Source organism: Lactuca virosa, chromosome 9, assembly GCF_052849685.1.
Source record: "Lactuca virosa cultivar CGN04683 chromosome 9, Lactuca_virosa_CGN04683_v6, whole genome shotgun sequence".
Taxonomy (NCBI): Eukaryota; Viridiplantae; Streptophyta; class Magnoliopsida; order Asterales; family Asteraceae; genus Lactuca; species Lactuca virosa.
Window position 1 is genome coordinate 100,528,479 of NC_136434.1, and position 18,392 is coordinate 100,546,870.

Here is an 18,392-nt window from a genome sequence, read left to right on the forward strand (position 1 = left end):
AAGTAAGAAGATGTAATACTTCATAAAGAGTTAGAGAAAGATATAGAAAATTGGTAGTGTAACCACTTATAAAGATGAGAAAGGCATAGTAAGAGTGTAAGATAAATAGTAACTTACCTAAGAGAAGATTTTTAAGAAGTGTATGAGTACACTTGTGAGAAAATAATGAAAGATGGTAAGTTATGCACATGGTTGTGAAAAATGGGACAAAAAGATGAAAGATAATGATAAGTATGAAATGAGATTGCATCAGAGTATATAGAGTAATTGATGTCCCATAACAACAATTGTGAGTAAAAAATAGAAAAATATTGGCCATTGCATTGAAAATGCAAAGAATAAGAAAGTAGATTGCTATTTCAGGTTAAGAGGTTAAAGAAGAAAGTAACCTTAGAAGTGTGTCATTTAGTAAGAAAATGACCAATAGAGCAAGAAAAGATTCCGAGGACGAAATCCTTTAAAAAAAAGGGAGAATTTAAGAACCCGAAATTTTGAGAAGGTTGACTTTTAGTCAAATATTGACCAAAAGGGCAATTTGGTCATTTATGAGAAAGAAATAAGAAAATGAAGTTGTAACTTTATGGAAATGGCCAATAAGAGTTTAAGTCACATATAATATGTTAGATGAGTATATTATAGAGAAAGAATGCATGAGAAGATGCATTTTTGGTTAAATAGGTAAAATGAGAATTTTATGTTTTTTGGCCTAAGTTTGTAACTTAATAGATTAATACCCATATTAAGTCAGTGAGAAGTGACTTAATAGATGTATAGAGCATGTTCCCACCTTCATGTGGATATAAAGAACATCGAAAACGGGTAAGAAACAAATAAGATATGAGCGTTAAAAGTTGGGACAAAAATGTCCCACGACTGGAATGGAATCAGCTAAGGTAACAGTTGTCAAGCAGTTTCCGCAGCGCAGAAAGTGTATGTCGCAGCGCGGAAAGCATTTTATGTCTCTACGGCATGGAAAGGAGACATAACTTAAGTATGTTAAGCCCTTCATCCTCTCCAATTGACACCCCCAAGACATAAGAGCTGAGCTCCATCAATTTCGAGAAAGAGAGACGATCAATCGGCAATGATGGGTGTTGGTGGCTTGGATTGAAGGTGGAATGCACAAGTGGTAATCATCTTCTTCATGCTTAAGCTATTTAGGGATAAATTATGATTTGATGAATTGAGGTAATAGAGTAAAATTAAGTTATGAAAGCTTGTTAGTAGTGATAGAGAACATATTTAGATGCCTTAAGCAAGCTTGGTCTGTGGCCCCATAAGTAGGATCAATCCAATGAGAGTTAGGGTTTGAAACCCTAATTAGTGATTATGTTTAATTGATGGATCAGAGTTAGATTATGATGAATTAGGTATTATGGGATGCTTAATTCATTAATTGGATGAGAGAAAGAGTTAGATTATGAAAATATAGAATTATGATCCATTAAGTGGTCATTTTAACCTTAAGATACATTAAGCTCTTAATGAGCTAATACATATATTGAGAAGCTTATATATGTGTATGAATAGGCCCAAGAGTAGGCGATGGATCCATAATAAATCAATGGCGAAGAAGAGAAGAAAGGATAGTTAGTCCCCACTATATCTCTCACCCTCTCCTTTAATTATGTTATACGTATTTATATGCATGTATGTATGTTATATGTATATGTCATGTTAAAATCCAAATAAATATTAGGTACTTGGGGTTACACGCTTAAGATCATGTATTTGTGTGTATAACTAAAGTACACAGAGTTGTATAAAGAAAGAATATGGGTATCGTAAGGTATACCCTAAGAATAGATGATGAAATAATAGGATTATATGTAATCAAATCCAATGTAAGGATAGATGATAAGAAGGGTGTCCACGTATACCTAAGAGATAAAAGGAAAAGATATAAGATGATTACATTCCATGTAATCATAAGAGTAGATATGCATATCCAACTATCATTAGTATTGTGTAGAATTCTATATGATACTAGACATGGATAAGATTAAGTACTTAATGAGTTAAGTACTAGATGAGAAAGATTAGAAAGTCTCTTGATGAGACATAGGGATATATATTTCTTCGGGGACAAGATTATGGTTCCTTCGGGGACGAGAATATGGTTCCTTCGTGAACAAGAGTATGGTTCCTACGGGAAGAAGATATAAAAGGTTCCTTTCGGGACAAGAGTATGGCTCCTACATGAACACAATATAGAACGTTCCTTTGGGGACAAGTGCATGGTTCCTACCGGAACAAGAGATAGAAGGTTCCTTCGAGGACAAGATGATGATTCCTTCAGGAATAAGATAGATGTTCCTTTAGGGAGAAGACGATAATTCCTTCGGGAATGAGATAGAGGTTCCTTCGGGGACAAAATGATGATTCCTTCGGGAATAAGATGATGATTCCTTCGGGAATAAGAGTATGGTCCTTCGGGGACAAAGATTAAGATTTTCTTCAGGAATAAGATTATATCCCTATAGGGAAAAGAGATAGACGCTTCCCTTTGGGAATATAGATAGATGATTCTTGAGAGAATGCAGAGTATGTATGGTTACAAAAAATAGAGAAAGATTCATTGAGAGGGACAAGATAAGAGAGTTTTGTGTAAGAACTTAGATGTAACTCGTGAGGGGTGAAGAGAAAGGAATTCGTGCAGGATTCAAGGGTAAGAAGAAGGATTAAGGATCCACAAGGGATCATAAGAGAGAGGGGTAAGACTGGGTGAGCATGCCCAATAATGAAAGTGGAATGTTTTCCCTTAGAACATGGTATGAGATGTGAACGTTGAATCTAGATGAGAACAAAGTCCTGAGGCACTATATATGAGAATAGAGAAGAGAAATAGTAGATAATGAAAAGAGCCTGTTAAGAGGCTGTGAGTAGAGATAGATAAAGAGACAGAAATATAGAATGTATAGAGTATAAGTATAGCCTGTTAAGAGGCTAAGAGAAGAGTAAGAGGAACATATTAGAATGCGGAGTCTGAGATAGAAAAGAAGAAGAAATATTAGAGGAAGAATAGATTAATGTGAAGATAGATAAGAATATTACTCACCAAACACTTTATGTCTGATACTTCATATGTGTTTCTGTTTTGTAGGTTCAGGTAGTAGCAGCTGCGGTACCATAAGTGAAGACAGGAGCACAAGGACCTAGAATAGGTTTTATTCCCTTGTTGTCCTAATTTGTATGAAAGTTTCATTGTACACCCATGACTGTTCCTGGGATATAATTTTTATTTTTATTTTTATGAGTTAATAGAATTCCACAATTTTTTTAGTAATAACTTTAATAATCCTATTAGATTAGATGATAGAGTCCAAATCGTTACATTAATGAACAATACTCATACCGTCAAATTTTTTGATATGAAAAACAAATGTTTTAAAAACTGGTTTTTTAGTTGAGCCGGTTTGGTGACCGATTTCCGGTTTGACCCTCGGTTCAACTAGGTTTCCAAAAACTATATGTATTGTTTATTTTTCTATATACATGTATATACAAAACCAAAATATTGGCATTCACAGGTTCAAACATTAAAAATACACATATCAACAACTTATATATCAATACAAGTACATAAAAAAAAACACATAACCAGTTTACACAATTTTTTTCGGTTCTATCATACCGTTTCAACTCGGATTTTGAAGATACTGTCTGGTTTGATATGGTCTAAAAATTGACATAAAACAATGACAATTGAACCGCTCATTTCCCATCGTCTTGGTTCGATAGGTTTTTAAAACATTGACAAAAACCGCAATTAGATTCTGATTTTATATTTTTATTTACTTTACATAAGTTTTGTTGTAGAAAATAAGAAAAGTCCCATGAAAAAAAAAAGGCTCAAAGTACAATAAATCAAACGTTAGGGGGGCTAAAGTATAATTATAGATAAAACCAAATACGCGTATATATGGAATATACGTTTAGCATGCCCATTCATATTCTCCTGGCCAAGTCTTTACTGTTACAAACAAAGAATCAATTTCCCTTTCTTAGCGAGCAATCCATCTTCCAATTGAACTCAAATAATTTTTTAAAAAAACCCGATTCATCATCAATCATCAATATTTCCTGTTAATTTGATTTCATTAACATGAGTTTCTTCAGAAATTTCCTATTTTTGGGACTTCTTTCAGTAGCTTTCTGTCAAGAGCATTCTGACACAGATCCTCACCTGTTTCCACGACCTTTGATTATCGAACTTCCACAAAACGTGGAACCTCGATGCGATAGCTCGATCGAAGAAACTCGATTACGGTGTACGGGTTGGAGAGTCGCGGGGGAGGCGAATAATCTGAGTCCATGGAAAACGATCCCGGAGGAATGTATCGATTACGTGAAGGACTATATGTTGGGTCGATCGTACGAGATTGATCTCCAAATGGTGTCTAATGAAGCAGCACGATTCGCGAAGAGTATTGATTTGAAAGGAGATCGAATGGATGCTTGGATTTTCGATATTGACGAAACTTTGCTTTCTAATTTACCTTATTATGCTGAACATGGCTACGGGTATGCTTTCTATCCATCTCTGATTCTCTGTTTTGATTCGATTTCAATTAAACGATGGGATTCGTAAATTTTAACTTATGGGTTTTGAATCTCATTTCATTTCAATGTGAGGGTTTTGATTGGTGATCCAATGTGGTTTTGATTTAGGAATTTACTTTATTACAATGATACAAATTTCAATAAACCCTAATACCCTACTTCCTAATATTAACTTTACATCATGGATGTTACAGATTGGAGATTTTCGACCATAGTCAATTTGACAAATGGGTTCTTGAAGGAGTGGCACCAACAATTGAACCAAGTTTGAAGCTTTATAAGGAGGTTTTAAGATTAGGGTTTAAAATATTTTTGTTAACGGGACGTACGGAGAACAAAAGGAATATTACTGTTAATAATTTGATCGAGGCTGGATTTCATAACTGGGAAAGACTCATTTTGAGGTAAATGTTCAAAATTTAACAATTTCTTATGTATTTATTTGTTAAATTAGTTTTTGATTTTTTTTTTACAGAGGAAATGAAGATCATGGAAAAACTGCGGTTGCATTTAAATCTGATAAGAGGAAGGAGATTATGGAAGAGGGGTTTCGGATTATTGGAAACTCGGGTGATCAATGGAGTGACTTAATAGGTTCAGCTTTATCTGTTAGATCATTTAAGCTATCGAATCCTATGTATTTTATATCTTGATTGTTTGAATATTTCTTATTGTGACAATTGTAAGGATTTGAAATGTGTATGTAAATGAACACCAAATTGGTTTATTCTCAATTTTTATGATTTATGATTATGATATTTTCCTATTGCAAAAGTGCATCCCACGTTTTAGAAAGAGTAAATTACAAATTTAGCCCTTATGTTTTACTCAAAATCTTAATTTTTATCCGGTTTTTGAAACTTTCCGGAATTCGTTCTTAAGTTTGTGTGTCGTGGATTTAGTGCCTCTAACGATGAAATATATAAGTCTTAAATTGGTTTAGTCTCAATAGTCAACCTACACAAGTATTAAATCGGTTTATTCTCAATTTTCAACATATGCGTTCTCTTTTTATTGCAATAGTGCATCCCACGGCTTTAGAAATAGTAAATTACAAAATCGGCCTTTATGCATTACCTTAAGACCATTTTTAATTCATTTTCATTTTTTCGCTAAAAATGTAGTAAAAAATGGGATAAATAGTGTTTTAATCTTCAACCCTACTCCATTTTTTATCTCATGTTTTACCCTAAAAAATATATTTCTAGTATATTTCATTATTCTAACTTACATATATTATCAAACACATCCCCTTCTATTAATTTGGTTTTAACAAATATATAATCTATATATTTTTTTCATTACAATAATATTAAATAAATAAGATTATATTTATAACATACTTATAAACTTTTGTAAAATATGTTATCGTTTTTTAAAATTTCAATATGTATTTAACTTTTTATATGAATTTGATGAACAGAAAACAAACTTTATATTTATAATTAATTAATATAATTTAATGCATAACAAAATATTATAAGTATTAAATATTACATTTAAATTATAATTAGTAGATAAAAATAAACTAGAAATGTATAACTATATAAACAGAGAGACTAAAAGCGACAACGCAAAGTTCATCCCCATTTTGGGAGAAATGAATAGTATAACACCATATTTTGTGTAATACTATTCATATCCCCCAAAATGGCGGAATAAATGAGAGACGGTCGGAGTAGAATGAGGGAAACAATAGGGGAAAAATGGAAAATGAGAGTGAGTTGGAGATGCTCTAAGTTTGATCCAATTTTTGAAAGTTTGATCATAAGACAAATCTTGAAATTTTAAGTAAAACACATGATTAAATTCACAATAAATGCATTATGAAAAACTTCAGAAACATTTCAAAAACTAAATCAACCATATTATTTTAAGCAAACGTGGACTATGTTTGTAAGTTAGTATATTAAAGACTAGTTTATAACCCGTGAAAACCGCGGTTACAAAATTAATTAAATTTTTATAGTAAAAACTCAAAATTATTAATTAATTATTTTAAATGAATTACTAATTCAGAGGTATTTGTTTAGTTATATAAAATTAGAATCGTTAATTTAAATAAATACGTGACCTTATAATCTATATTAATTTTATTTTATTTTTTATTCTAATGTTATTAGTTTAATGTAATTAGAGTGAAAATTTAAAATGGAGAATCAATAGGTTGATAAGTGACATGGTATTAATTAGGAGACCTAATAGGGTGACACATGACAAAATGAGAATAAACTTATTCTTTTATTAGAATAAAGAGATTAGAAAATTTTACATAAATGGTCATTGTGGTTACAAGTTCAACCAACTCTAGTTCTTTTCACGAAGTTTTTTGTATAGATGGTCTCTTTAAAATATTGTTTTTTATGGCGACAATCCTTTTGGCTAATGCTTAAAGGTGTTAACTTTTTCAGTTAAATTCTACGTGAAATGTCACATTTGGTTTTTCTGTCATAGGGACCATTTATGTACTTTTGTCTAAATCTATATTTGTTTTTAGACAATTTCACAAATGGTCTTTATGTTGATGATTTTTTTCCCAAAATAGTCCTTATTAAACTTTTTTTTTGCATGGATGGTCTCTTTGTACCAAAATTGCACTTCAAGTGGTATTTCTGATGGATGTCATTTAGATGGATCCGTTAAATTGAATGAATTTTAGATAAGGACTATTTCAACCATTTCATGAAATTTTGCCTAAGGACCTAAATTTTTAAAAAAGTCTATTAAATCTTGTATTAATTAGTAATTATCATAAACCAAATAAAAAAAGCACAAAGACTAAAACATAGAAAATATAATACTATTTCTAAAGCATTAACCTTTTTAAACATATAAAATATTTTTATTTTTCTTTTAAAAAAAACTTTAAAAAAGAATTGAATGAAAATAATGCCATATTATTCATATGAATGATAATTTTAATATGTGTAGCAGCATGGTTGATTACTAGCTAACATGAATTGTTTTTTTTTTTTTTTAGTTTTTTTTTTTTTTTAACTTTGCTTTGAAAAGTTTATGCCTTTATTAAGGAATATATTCAAATTTGGATAAAACTAAATAGATTTTTATAATAAAATATCAAAATTTTATATGGAACTAATATAACATTTCCAAACTTATATTACGAAACCGAAACCGAAACATATTTTTACCTTTAACTCAAAACTGCATACTTATATTTAAAAAAAATAGCAACATACTATTATTTTTATAATAACATTTTTTTTTATAATTGATGGAAATAGGTGTCCAATGCCACTAAATTAGTATAACTTTAGAAATAATGACAACATCATTTTTGGGTTTTCCCTCAAGAGCTAAAATAGCTAGAAAATAATTTAATTGATTCAAATCAGCTTTATCTACAAGTTACCCCACCTATAAATAGACCATTAGAACCTTCACAATTTTGTTCCTAACCTTTTCGAGAGTGAGAATTCAGTTTTTATAGTCTTCTTTCCTTTCTCCTTAATTTTATAAGGTTGTAGACTTTTGGTTGTGAGCCATTGGATACATTCTACTTTGGGTGCTAGTCCTTCAAAGTGATTGCAAGGAATTCATGATCTTCAAAGGAATCACACGTATATATTGTAAGATAATAGATTGTTTCATTCATAAATAGTGAGGTTAAACCTCATATAAATAAGGTTACATAAGAGACCTAATATAAACTCTAAAGGAATTGGGCCTATACCCTAATCACTAACATTCCCCCACAGTTTGATCGGGAGGGGACGATTAAACTAGAAAAAAAACATAAAACATAACATAAATGAAGACAGCGGCAACGGCGGTGGCAGAGCTATAACGATGACGTCTAACAATTGCTTGTCGGAGAAGGAGAGAGAAGAAGCAACGGCCAACAGCAGTTCCTTTGTATAAGAAGAGAGGAGCGGCGGCGCCGATAACGATCATGCAACCGGTAACAGAGGGATCCGGAGAAAGGCATCGAGAAAGAAAGAGGGCTCGAGCTGCAGCGAACGGAGCCAATACCGGCGAGATCGGCGACTACAATGTTGATAGAGAAAGAAACGACTACATATCGGAGGCTGCCCGACAGAGAAGGTGGCGTCGGAGAGAGGCAGCCGCAACATCAGAAGGGGCTGAATCGGAAAAGAGATCTGAAGAAGTGGTTGGTCGAGGAGGAGGCGGAAGGTGTGGAGGCAGAAGTAGATGAGGCAGTAGAAGAAGCCGATAACAGGGTCTGGTTTGGTGTCATCCGACTGTTTTATTATTTAGGCGGAGAAGTGTAAGGTCCTGAAAACGGATCTTACCAGTGATCAAACAATCAAACAATCAAATAGAACAAGAATTGGAGTAGAAGTAGAATAGAAACAAGCTTGCACACGCTTTATAACTGAAAAACGTAGAAGAGTAGAAACAGAAAAATAAGGAACATAATGACGGCACCTCCAACGACTATTAGAGAAGGTCGTTGGAGGTGTAGGGCGGCGGCTATGAGTTGTGGTCAGAAGTAAGGTTTTAACCTAGAGCTCTGATACCATGTAAGATAATAGATTGTTTCATTCATAAATAGTGAGGTTAAACCTCATATAAATAAGGTTACATAAGAGACCTAATATAAACTCTAAAGGACTTGGGCCTATACCCTACTCACTAACATATATGATTATACTTTAAAGGTTAGTAATATTCTCCCTTTTGTTAGTTCAAATTCATAGTTTTGAAAGTAGGTTTCTATAATAGTAAAACCTAGATCTAGGGTGCATGTACATTTAGGTTTATTATTAAATGTTTACGTTGCAAAAAATTTGTGTATAAATGCATAGAAAACCCATCAATAATTCAAGGGATTAAAAGAATTTAGGAGAAATTAGTTTATTAATTTGTCAAGGTTAGATAAATTAATTATAAACTATTTTGGAATCAATTAATTCAAGGGTTTAAATATTAATTAGTTAAAAGTTAACTAAATGGAATAATCCATAATCCCTAAGGGATAAGGAAGATTTCGAAAATTACAGTTATCCAATGTGGGATTGGAGATGCTTTTGGGGTAAGCATCTAAGACCTATAAATAGGGCGATAGGGATCACACCCTAATTGCTCATTCCCTTGGCTAGAATTTTCGCCAATTCCCTTTCTGCCTCCTTGTGGACGATTTCCAAACTCCTTCTAGGGTTTGTTGAAATCAATCATTTCTCCTAGTTTTCTTTAATCTGCTCTTGGTGTTCTTGGTTGTGAACTAAAAGAAGAATTATGGTTTGGGTCCTCTTCACCAAAGTTAAGGTGGTTGTTACAAGATCACAATCAAGGAATTTCAAAAAGATCAAAAGGTATGTAATTCTTTTTGTTTTATAAGTAGGTTGCTATAACTAGAATGAAACCTAGGTCTTATTAGGGTGCATGAACACATGAATTTTATTCATGTGTTTAGATTGCCAGAAAACCATACGATATTACAATTTTTATGTTTTAGTTTTTTCTGTTTTTATTTGATTTATGGTAATTAATACAAGATTTAAAAGAATTTTTTTAAAATGTCACAAATGGTCTTTAGGCGAAGTTTCACAATATAGCAAAAAATATTTCTTCAACTTAACAGCTCTATCTAACAGACATCCATCAAAAGGACCACTAGAGTGCAAGGTTATGTCCAAAGGGATCATTCAGGCAAAAAAAAAAGGTTCATAATGACTATTTTGGGGAAAAATCATAATCATAAGAACCATTTGTGAAAATTTGTCATGTTTTTATTTAATCTATTTAAACATTTGATGCTTTTTTTAATATTTTGTTTGAATACATTGTTTACTGGCTTTTTTTTATTTGGTTACATTTTTTGATGTTTTACTCGAATAATTTTTTCTAATTTTTTTGACATTTTGTTTGAATACATTTTGATGTTTTATTTGTTTATATTTGTTAAAGATTTCATAGTCACTGTAACTTAATTCATTTACAATCATGTGGCGGGAAGGACAAATATGTCATTTAACAATTTAACACTATTAACTAAAAAAAGATTGTCTTTATAAGATTTTGTAACCACATGGACTGTGTAAGCAAAAAAATTGTCATCAAGACCAACTCTCATTGATTTTATCAATCATACAGACTATTTATATAATTTTGTTAAAAGAATATTTATATAATTTTGTTAAAAGATTATGAATGACCTGTTTATACCTCGAGGTTTCAAATTGAGGATAAATTTATAACAAAAAGGGAGGTTTAAATTTAATTTATAAGATCAAAGGACGTAAATGTATAAATTATAAATAGTTTGTTACGTTTTTTTTGCATGTGATAATGTCACAAGGGTGTGGGTGTATTTGGTAGGAAGATTTTATTTATAAAAAAACTTTTGATAAAAATAATTGTTAACTTTTAAAGATGTAAACAAAACAAAAATTAAAAGTTTCGAAAGTCTACTTGAAGTCTTGAAGAAGCTTTTTACATTATGTGATTCTTGTTTACAAAATTTCCTGTACTTCTGTCGAACGAATTTTTTTTCTTATGTTTGAGTATTTTTAGAAGCTTAAAGCTACAAAGCACGTCCGTATATGATTTTTTTTATAATCGTTAATCAAAGATTCTGATAATTTACTTTTTAAACAATACGAATGATTCAAAATTTAGAGGGTCTAAAAACAAATATACATATTCAGATATTTTTAACTAAATCACTTTAATTTAGCCTTAAAAGCTTTCTTTTACTTTCATACTATCCATGCGAACTTTAAAAAGCATATGGTCTCAAGTTCTTAATATCATTTATAGGCAATTTATTGCTGAAAATGTTAGAACTAGAGTCTAAAGCACTTTGAACATGATAAATTCATTTCAAATCACAATAAAAAGTGTTCTAACAAATTAAAATGAATATCGTTCTTGGGTTTAAAAAGTGTTAGACATTATGAATCGTGTCCCATATGCTTCGGGTATAGGATCGAGTCATATGCTATAATATTCTCGTGTTCTAATTTTACGAATGCCCAGGGCGTTTAGAGGGAAAAAGGAATAGAACTGGATATGACTAAAGTGGTTAAACAACTGTTAAGGACAATCTAAGGTTCGCCAATGATTGGTCGCTTAAGGACAGTTGGAAGTATAGTAATGGAAGGACCATATTGACATTATTATGAATAGACATGAGTCTTTTAATAATGAGTTGTCGTATGGAAAATATGGAATGTTTCCATATTGGGAGTTGAAGAATAGATGAGAAAGTTAGAAACTTTTATGCAAGAAGGATGTTCAAAGGAATGTACTTTGAATTTGAGACTTCATTTCCATGGAATTGTCTTGTAACAATCTCCACAAGAATATTTTGTAATATCATTGGTCAAGTCTCTGTGACTTTTGGCACTTAGACATTACAAAAGAATCTTTGCATGATAGTTTAGAATCTAACACTTTCTAGCAGTGACAAAGAATTTGGATTGCAATAAAAATTTGGAATTTTGAAATGAGCATCATTGAAATGTTTTTCAATTGATCTATTTCACAAAGTAAGGACCATAAACAAACATATTGTGCATGCTTGGTGCATGGCATAACTATTGTTTAGACAAACATAGTGCACATGCTTGGAGCATGGCATAACTATTGTTCTAATTCAAGTATTAAGTTGATTATTCGAAACATTATACAATGAATAATGAGTAATCAATATGGGACTCAAAAGCTTTGGGTCATATAGGATTAGTATTATTCTTGTGTTTCACTTTGCATGTTTTGACTTCCCGAATAACCAGGTTATTCAAACCATCCACAATCGATCATACTTTGGAAGTAGGTATTGAGGCAAGACTGTCATGAATGGGCCTGTAGAGGTGTGTTAGTCATAGCACAAGTTTGCTACAGTGTTCATGAGTACTCCTGGAATAAGATTCGAGTATTGGATTCAACCCACGCTCATTTGAATCACTTCATGGATTTTATCACGAGTGATCATGAGACGATAATATCTTATATTCTTGAAACGGAGACATGTGAGTTGTAGTTACGAGTCGGTTGCACATTGACATATGTAAACGAACCAATAACTTGGATGTCATAAAACATATTGTTGTGTGTAATTTGATGAGTAAGTACAAGCGAGCATTTGGGTCAAAGTTTATCCGTTCCTTTTACCCCATGTGGATAAAAGTGATATATGTGGGCCCCTCGATGATTTAGTGATGACACCAGGCCTGGACTGATTTGATTTGTTCAATTAGTCAGTCGTCATGAATCGGAAATCAGGAAACAACAGATGGACAGAGAGAATGATTATAATCCATGTCTCAGTCCATATGATATCTAGAATGGAGGAATATATGATCCCTTATCTAATGGACACGTCATTGACTAGGTCAGAGTTCGACAGCGGATTTTAAGAGCTACGATTGCTAGTCGGGTTGTGGAGTCGTACTTATAATAATAGTTATTAGACTTATCCAAGTGGGAGACTGTTGGATTAGTGTCTAAGTCCATAACTATAATTGGTATGTACTTGACCCGAGAGTAGCATGGTCCATTTGGGTTGCATGGCACCGGAACAATCTGAAGGATGGATAATTGAGAAGAGGTTATTTATGGTTTATTAATATATTATAAGTTCTAATATATTAATATGAAATCATATTATTTAATTAGTATTGATCAAGAATTAATTTTGTGATCAAAAGAGACTAATTAAATATATGGGGATTGATTGTGTAAATCATTCATTCTTATAATGTGGGCTTATGATCCATAGTTCTTTGTGTTGGGCTAAACCCATGTAGTGACCCATGGATGATCCATGGAGGTTTAAACCCATGGAGCATGAGGAATATGGAAGGTCATGCACATTAGGGTTTGAATGGTGTAACCCTAATTAAGCCACACTATATAAGAACCCCTCTAGCTCATGAAATCGAACCTAAGTAAGCTTACAAGAGGGCAAGCCGATTTTATGAGTGCAAGTAACCTCCTCTCAAGTTCCTCCATTGTTGGTGGTGTTGTGTGATTCCATTTGAGGTGCAACACTTGGGGCACTAAGTTCTTAAAGGTCCAAGGTTTCCAACTACAACAAAAGGTATGTCATCTAACTAGAATTTTGTAGTAAAGATACTCTATTGTATGCTAGTTAGGATGATGCTTTGGAAAAATAAAAGTTTGCATGTATATTAGAGAAACATAGATCCAAAGCATCTAGGGTTGCATGTACACCATAAGAGTCTTAGAATGATCAAAACCCTTCACCTACAGTCTTAACGGTCAAATCTATCAAATCTCTCTTTGGAGGTAGAGAAGATGAGGCCTTTTTCTTCTTGACCGCGAGTTGGCCACCGAACATGGCGGTGTCGATATCAGCAAGGGTGAACCAAGCACTAGAGTGTGTTCCTTGGATCCTATATGTAACAAAGGAACCCAATAAGTTCAGGAGCCTTCAAATAAAAAATAGACATGCAAAGGATCTTTACCTGTCGACATTGGGACAGTAGAAAATGAACTCTCTTGGAAGCTAGGTTGTTCGAGCGTGAAGGATTTTCAGCCTCGGGCAAAGCGAGAAAGTTGTCGACCTTCTCCTCCGTATCTTCAACAGCTAGAACAACGTCCTCAAACTTGAAAGTTGCATCAAAACAAACAAAATAAGTAAGTGTGAATTACAAGATCTTTAATGTAATAAAATAAAACCCTACCCTTTTTAACCCAAGTTTTTGGCAGTTGGGAATAGGATCCGCCTCACAAGGAAATACTTTTCTTTCCGAGCACCATCATTTTGTTTCGATTTCAAAATGAGATGTGATTTGTTTGTTTTGACCTTAAACATGAAACAAGAGGATCCAAAGGTTTAAAGATCATAGATATGGGTTAACTCGAACAAAGGAATGCCAAGATCCATGGAATGATTTGGTCGATCAATCCAGAAGAAAATCCTCCAGATCACTGGCATAGCTTGGATGTAGGAAATTTGTGTGACATCAAAGAATTTGGAAATGACACCAGGAAAAAGGTATCTCAAACCCAAAGAGAACAGATACTCAGGGAAGCAAACCTAAGTAGAATAAATGAAATATGGCTAAACCAGAGCATCAAAAGATTTAAAGATGGTATCGATGGGAAAATCCACATTTGCTTTCAAGGATTCAATGTCTTCATTGTCAAAAGAACAAGTCACTTCATAAGACATAATCTTTTGGTCAATGAAGTCCTCATCGGAGGGGGAAATGATGCTAGTGTGAGAACGGAGTGCCTTTTTGCCCATGATCGACGAACAGGAAAAATAAGAAGAAAAGAGTAAGAGGTTCACCTTCAAGATAACCGCTAACGCTTGAAAGAGAGTTGGAAGAAGTAAAGGAGGACTGGGAACCAATGCGCCCTATTTATTCGAAGATCACAGAGGAGAGAGAAGTGATTTGACAGATAATCATGCCTAAGTTAACGACTAGAATTCTATCCGTTAGAGTTTAAATTTCGGATTTTTATTTTAATTATATGATAAAATCATACTCATTCAAATATTCGGGATTAATCCAAAATATTTTGTAAGCATAATTTGGGGGCAATTGTTAGGGGTCAAGATCCTTAACCCTATCTGGGTTCCTGAATCTTAAAGGAATCTCAGGATCCCAAAACATACACCATATCCTAATCATTATCATTATTTCCTAACAAGATTAACAACTATATTTCTTGTTTACTCTTCACTTGTGCATAAATAGTCAACAAACGACTCATATATTCTGTAGAATCACTTCAAACAGGCTTAAGACTCGGAAATACCAAGTCAAAGCAACGTGCGAATACTTATTCAAGAGGATCCCAGAAATATCAGACTTCTAGTTATTCAGATTATAATATAAATACACATGTATAATTCACACTGCACACACACACACACACCCCTAGAGCTACTGAAACTCTTGCACTCGTATTCTTATTATCATTTATGTAATTTGCATTCAAATCAATAAAATCAAAAAAGGTAGGTGATCATTATCACCTCCCAAGGTTTTATGTCGGAGATGCTATCAAGGATCAATGGCTTTCCTTGTAACCCACTTGTGTCATTTTGATCTCAATTTGATATTCATATCTGTCACAACACCATAGCCTCCCATACAATTTGGTTGACATCCATTTGATCGATTTTTAACCAAAACAAAAACTAACAAAAGTCAGAGGGTGGAAAATAAACAAAAGAGTCATTATGAGTTTGAGGCACTTTGAGCAATCAAAATTTCAAAAAGTAAAGAAAATATATTGATTGTCGAAATTTTTAACTAAAGAAAAATGTTAGAGGGTAGAAAATGAATAAAAGAATAATTATGGGTTAAGAAGTAAAAAGTTAATAGATATTGCATAGTCCATTGTTGATGGGGCTAGAATTCAAGTGAATGGCAAAATTAAGAGACTTCACAATGGCTGAGATAAAGGGAAAGTAATGCTCATGAGATTTGTATAATTATTCGACATATGTTGGGTACTGGGAACATACCCCGTTGACCATATTCTTAGGCTTAAGGGAGTAGGAGGCGCTAAGCCTCGCCACTACCCTCGCTAGAAATTCGCTACACCCCCCACCCCCCCAGTTTATGCAAGAGGCGCGCAAAGGAGAGCTCGCCAAGGAGCTAGCGAGAGGAGAGGAGAAGAGAGAGACAGAGAGATAGAGAGAGAGAGAGAGAGAGAAAGGGGATAACTGATTCTCTGCTTTTTTTCTTTTTAAGCTTTTTTCCAAAATAAATGCTATTAAAATAATACTCCACCACTCCGTACGTGTAACATCTATTTTTTCAGGTTTGCTTTTGGACCCTTGAGTTTTAATTTGTTGCAAGAAGGGTCCCTGATGTCAAAATCCATGAATTTTGGTGTTGCGCGAGTACGCGGGGCGTACGCCTTGGTATGCTGAGTGTACTAAGTCCCATGAAAGAACATTGCATGTGCTCTGGTACGTCGGGCGTACATGGTTCAGACCAAAACCCTAATAATTAGGGTTTGTGCACTATTTAAACACCATTATGGCCCCCAAGACCTTTCCCTTTATCAGCTTCCATCCTAAGATCGACCCTCCTTGCAAACCCTAGTGTAACGCCCGTGTTTCTAGGCTAGGCATTAATATTGACGTAATAGTCTAGGTTAACCTTTGTAACTCATTTTGAAGAAATGAAAAGGAATTATGTGAATATTATGTGAATTATGTGTTTTATGCTTAATTATTAGGATTTAATTAATTAAGAATAAAAAATAAGCGTCGAAAATAAATATTAGATAAAGCCGATATCTATTAAGAAAGTTGTAGTGGTCGTGACAAGGACGTCGGATATATAAAGAATACCGAAATCCGAGTTATAACGAAGAAGTTATGACCTGTCGAAGTTCCGCGACAAAACCGTCACGGTGCCGAATGACGTAAAGAGTGACTTTTTGATAAACTACTTTTTAGCCTTAGTTATCTAAATGAAAGTCGTAGTGTTCGTTAAACCGAGAGTATGCATAAAAAGAACGCCCAAATCTGACTTCGTATGAGGAAGTTATGATTTTTCTAAGTTTCAGCTTAGCAGTAGACAGCTAAAAACTCAAATTTTAGATCGAGTGATTTTTAGCCGACACGACCTAAATGAGAATCGAAGGTCTCGTCAATAGTAGTACAACGGTAATAAGACAGACGAAAACGGACGTCGGATGAAGAAGTTATGAATTTTTAACGGATTTCCTGTCCCGGTCTGTTAAAAATAATAATATTAAAATTAAAGTCAAAATTAGCCGACGAAGTCTAAAAGAAAGTTGTAGAGCGTAATTTTACCTACGCGTGCATATAAAGAACGTCAAAAACGGAGCCCGTATGCGAAAGTTATGGATTTTAGAAGTTTTGGCTCAAAAATCGAGAAAAACACGAAATCCGAGAAATTTCGCATGGTCATGCTTCGGCCACGTCACCCTCGCTCGTAGCACGCCACGTGTCCGAATTGCTGAGTCACCCAAGGCCAGTTGGCGAGGCGTGTCGCACCATCCTCGCACTGAAGGCTCGACCAATCAGAAGCCGCCCCGTTCCTTCTCCGTGTCCGATCTCGGTGAGTCATCCGAAGCAGGTGAGTCATTCGAAGCGCTGGACCAATCCAAAGACAACGCGTGTCCGAGCCTCGCACCGCTATCAGCCTTCCCTCACCTCCGAACCTCGCAGCTGCGACGCGTGTCTCCTTCTCATTGCTTCGGGTCCGAGGCTCGCCCCTATAAATAGAAGGGTGCGAGACCTCCCGGGTATATTTTGGAAAAGTGTCATTTTACACCCCTAAACCCATATTTCTTCCATTCCAACTTCCCCCAAAGCCCCGGTATTACACCAAACACCCAAAATACGCCCCGAAGTACCCGAAGACCCGAAAAAATTTATCTTTTCGGTTTTGAAGCCCAACCCTCGCAGAGCCCGGTTTCTCAATAAAACTCCCGGTTTTATTAGAAACGATTGTTTTAGGAAACGAAGTGCTGCCCGATTATCATTAAATCAAGTGAGTGTGTAGTCACTTTCACCTTACACATAGATACGAAGTATTTTCTTTAAAATACGTGTTATGTGTAATTATATTAATTGTTTATTTGAGGTGACTGTTGAATAGATGTTTTATACAAGTTTTAAACTGTATATGTATTTTATCTACAAATATGTTGGGTAAAACATGGGTAGACGAAAATAGTCGATGTGTGTTAAAATGATGAGAGACCTCGATGTTGTTGTTGTTGTTGTTGTTGTTGTAGTCGTCTAGCGGAGTATAGATGACGACCACGGACCTTTCTAGACAGTCCAGTGGAACACTAGCAGGTTCGCAACTTGTAGGTGTTGGTGAACTATATGTTCATTGGCATACTACATCCCCCTCATGGTTGCCTTTAGGACA

The 18,392-nt window shown here is 34.0% G+C and overlaps 1 protein-coding gene across 1 annotated transcript; it reads left to right on the top strand.

The window, feature by feature from the left end:
• Positions 1-3,967: 3,967 nt before the first annotated feature.
• On the top strand, positions 3,968-5,337 carry LOC145135547 (acid phosphatase 1-like). Its single transcript, XM_079069807.1, has 3 exons — positions 3,968-4,524; positions 4,758-4,967; positions 5,039-5,337. Exons 1-3 carry the CDS (start codon positions 4,106-4,108, stop codon positions 5,214-5,216), a joined length of 807 nt encoding a protein of 268 aa, XP_078925933.1. The 5' UTR covers positions 3,968-4,105; the 3' UTR covers positions 5,217-5,337.
• The last annotated feature ends 13,055 nt before the right edge of the window (positions 5,338-18,392 follow it).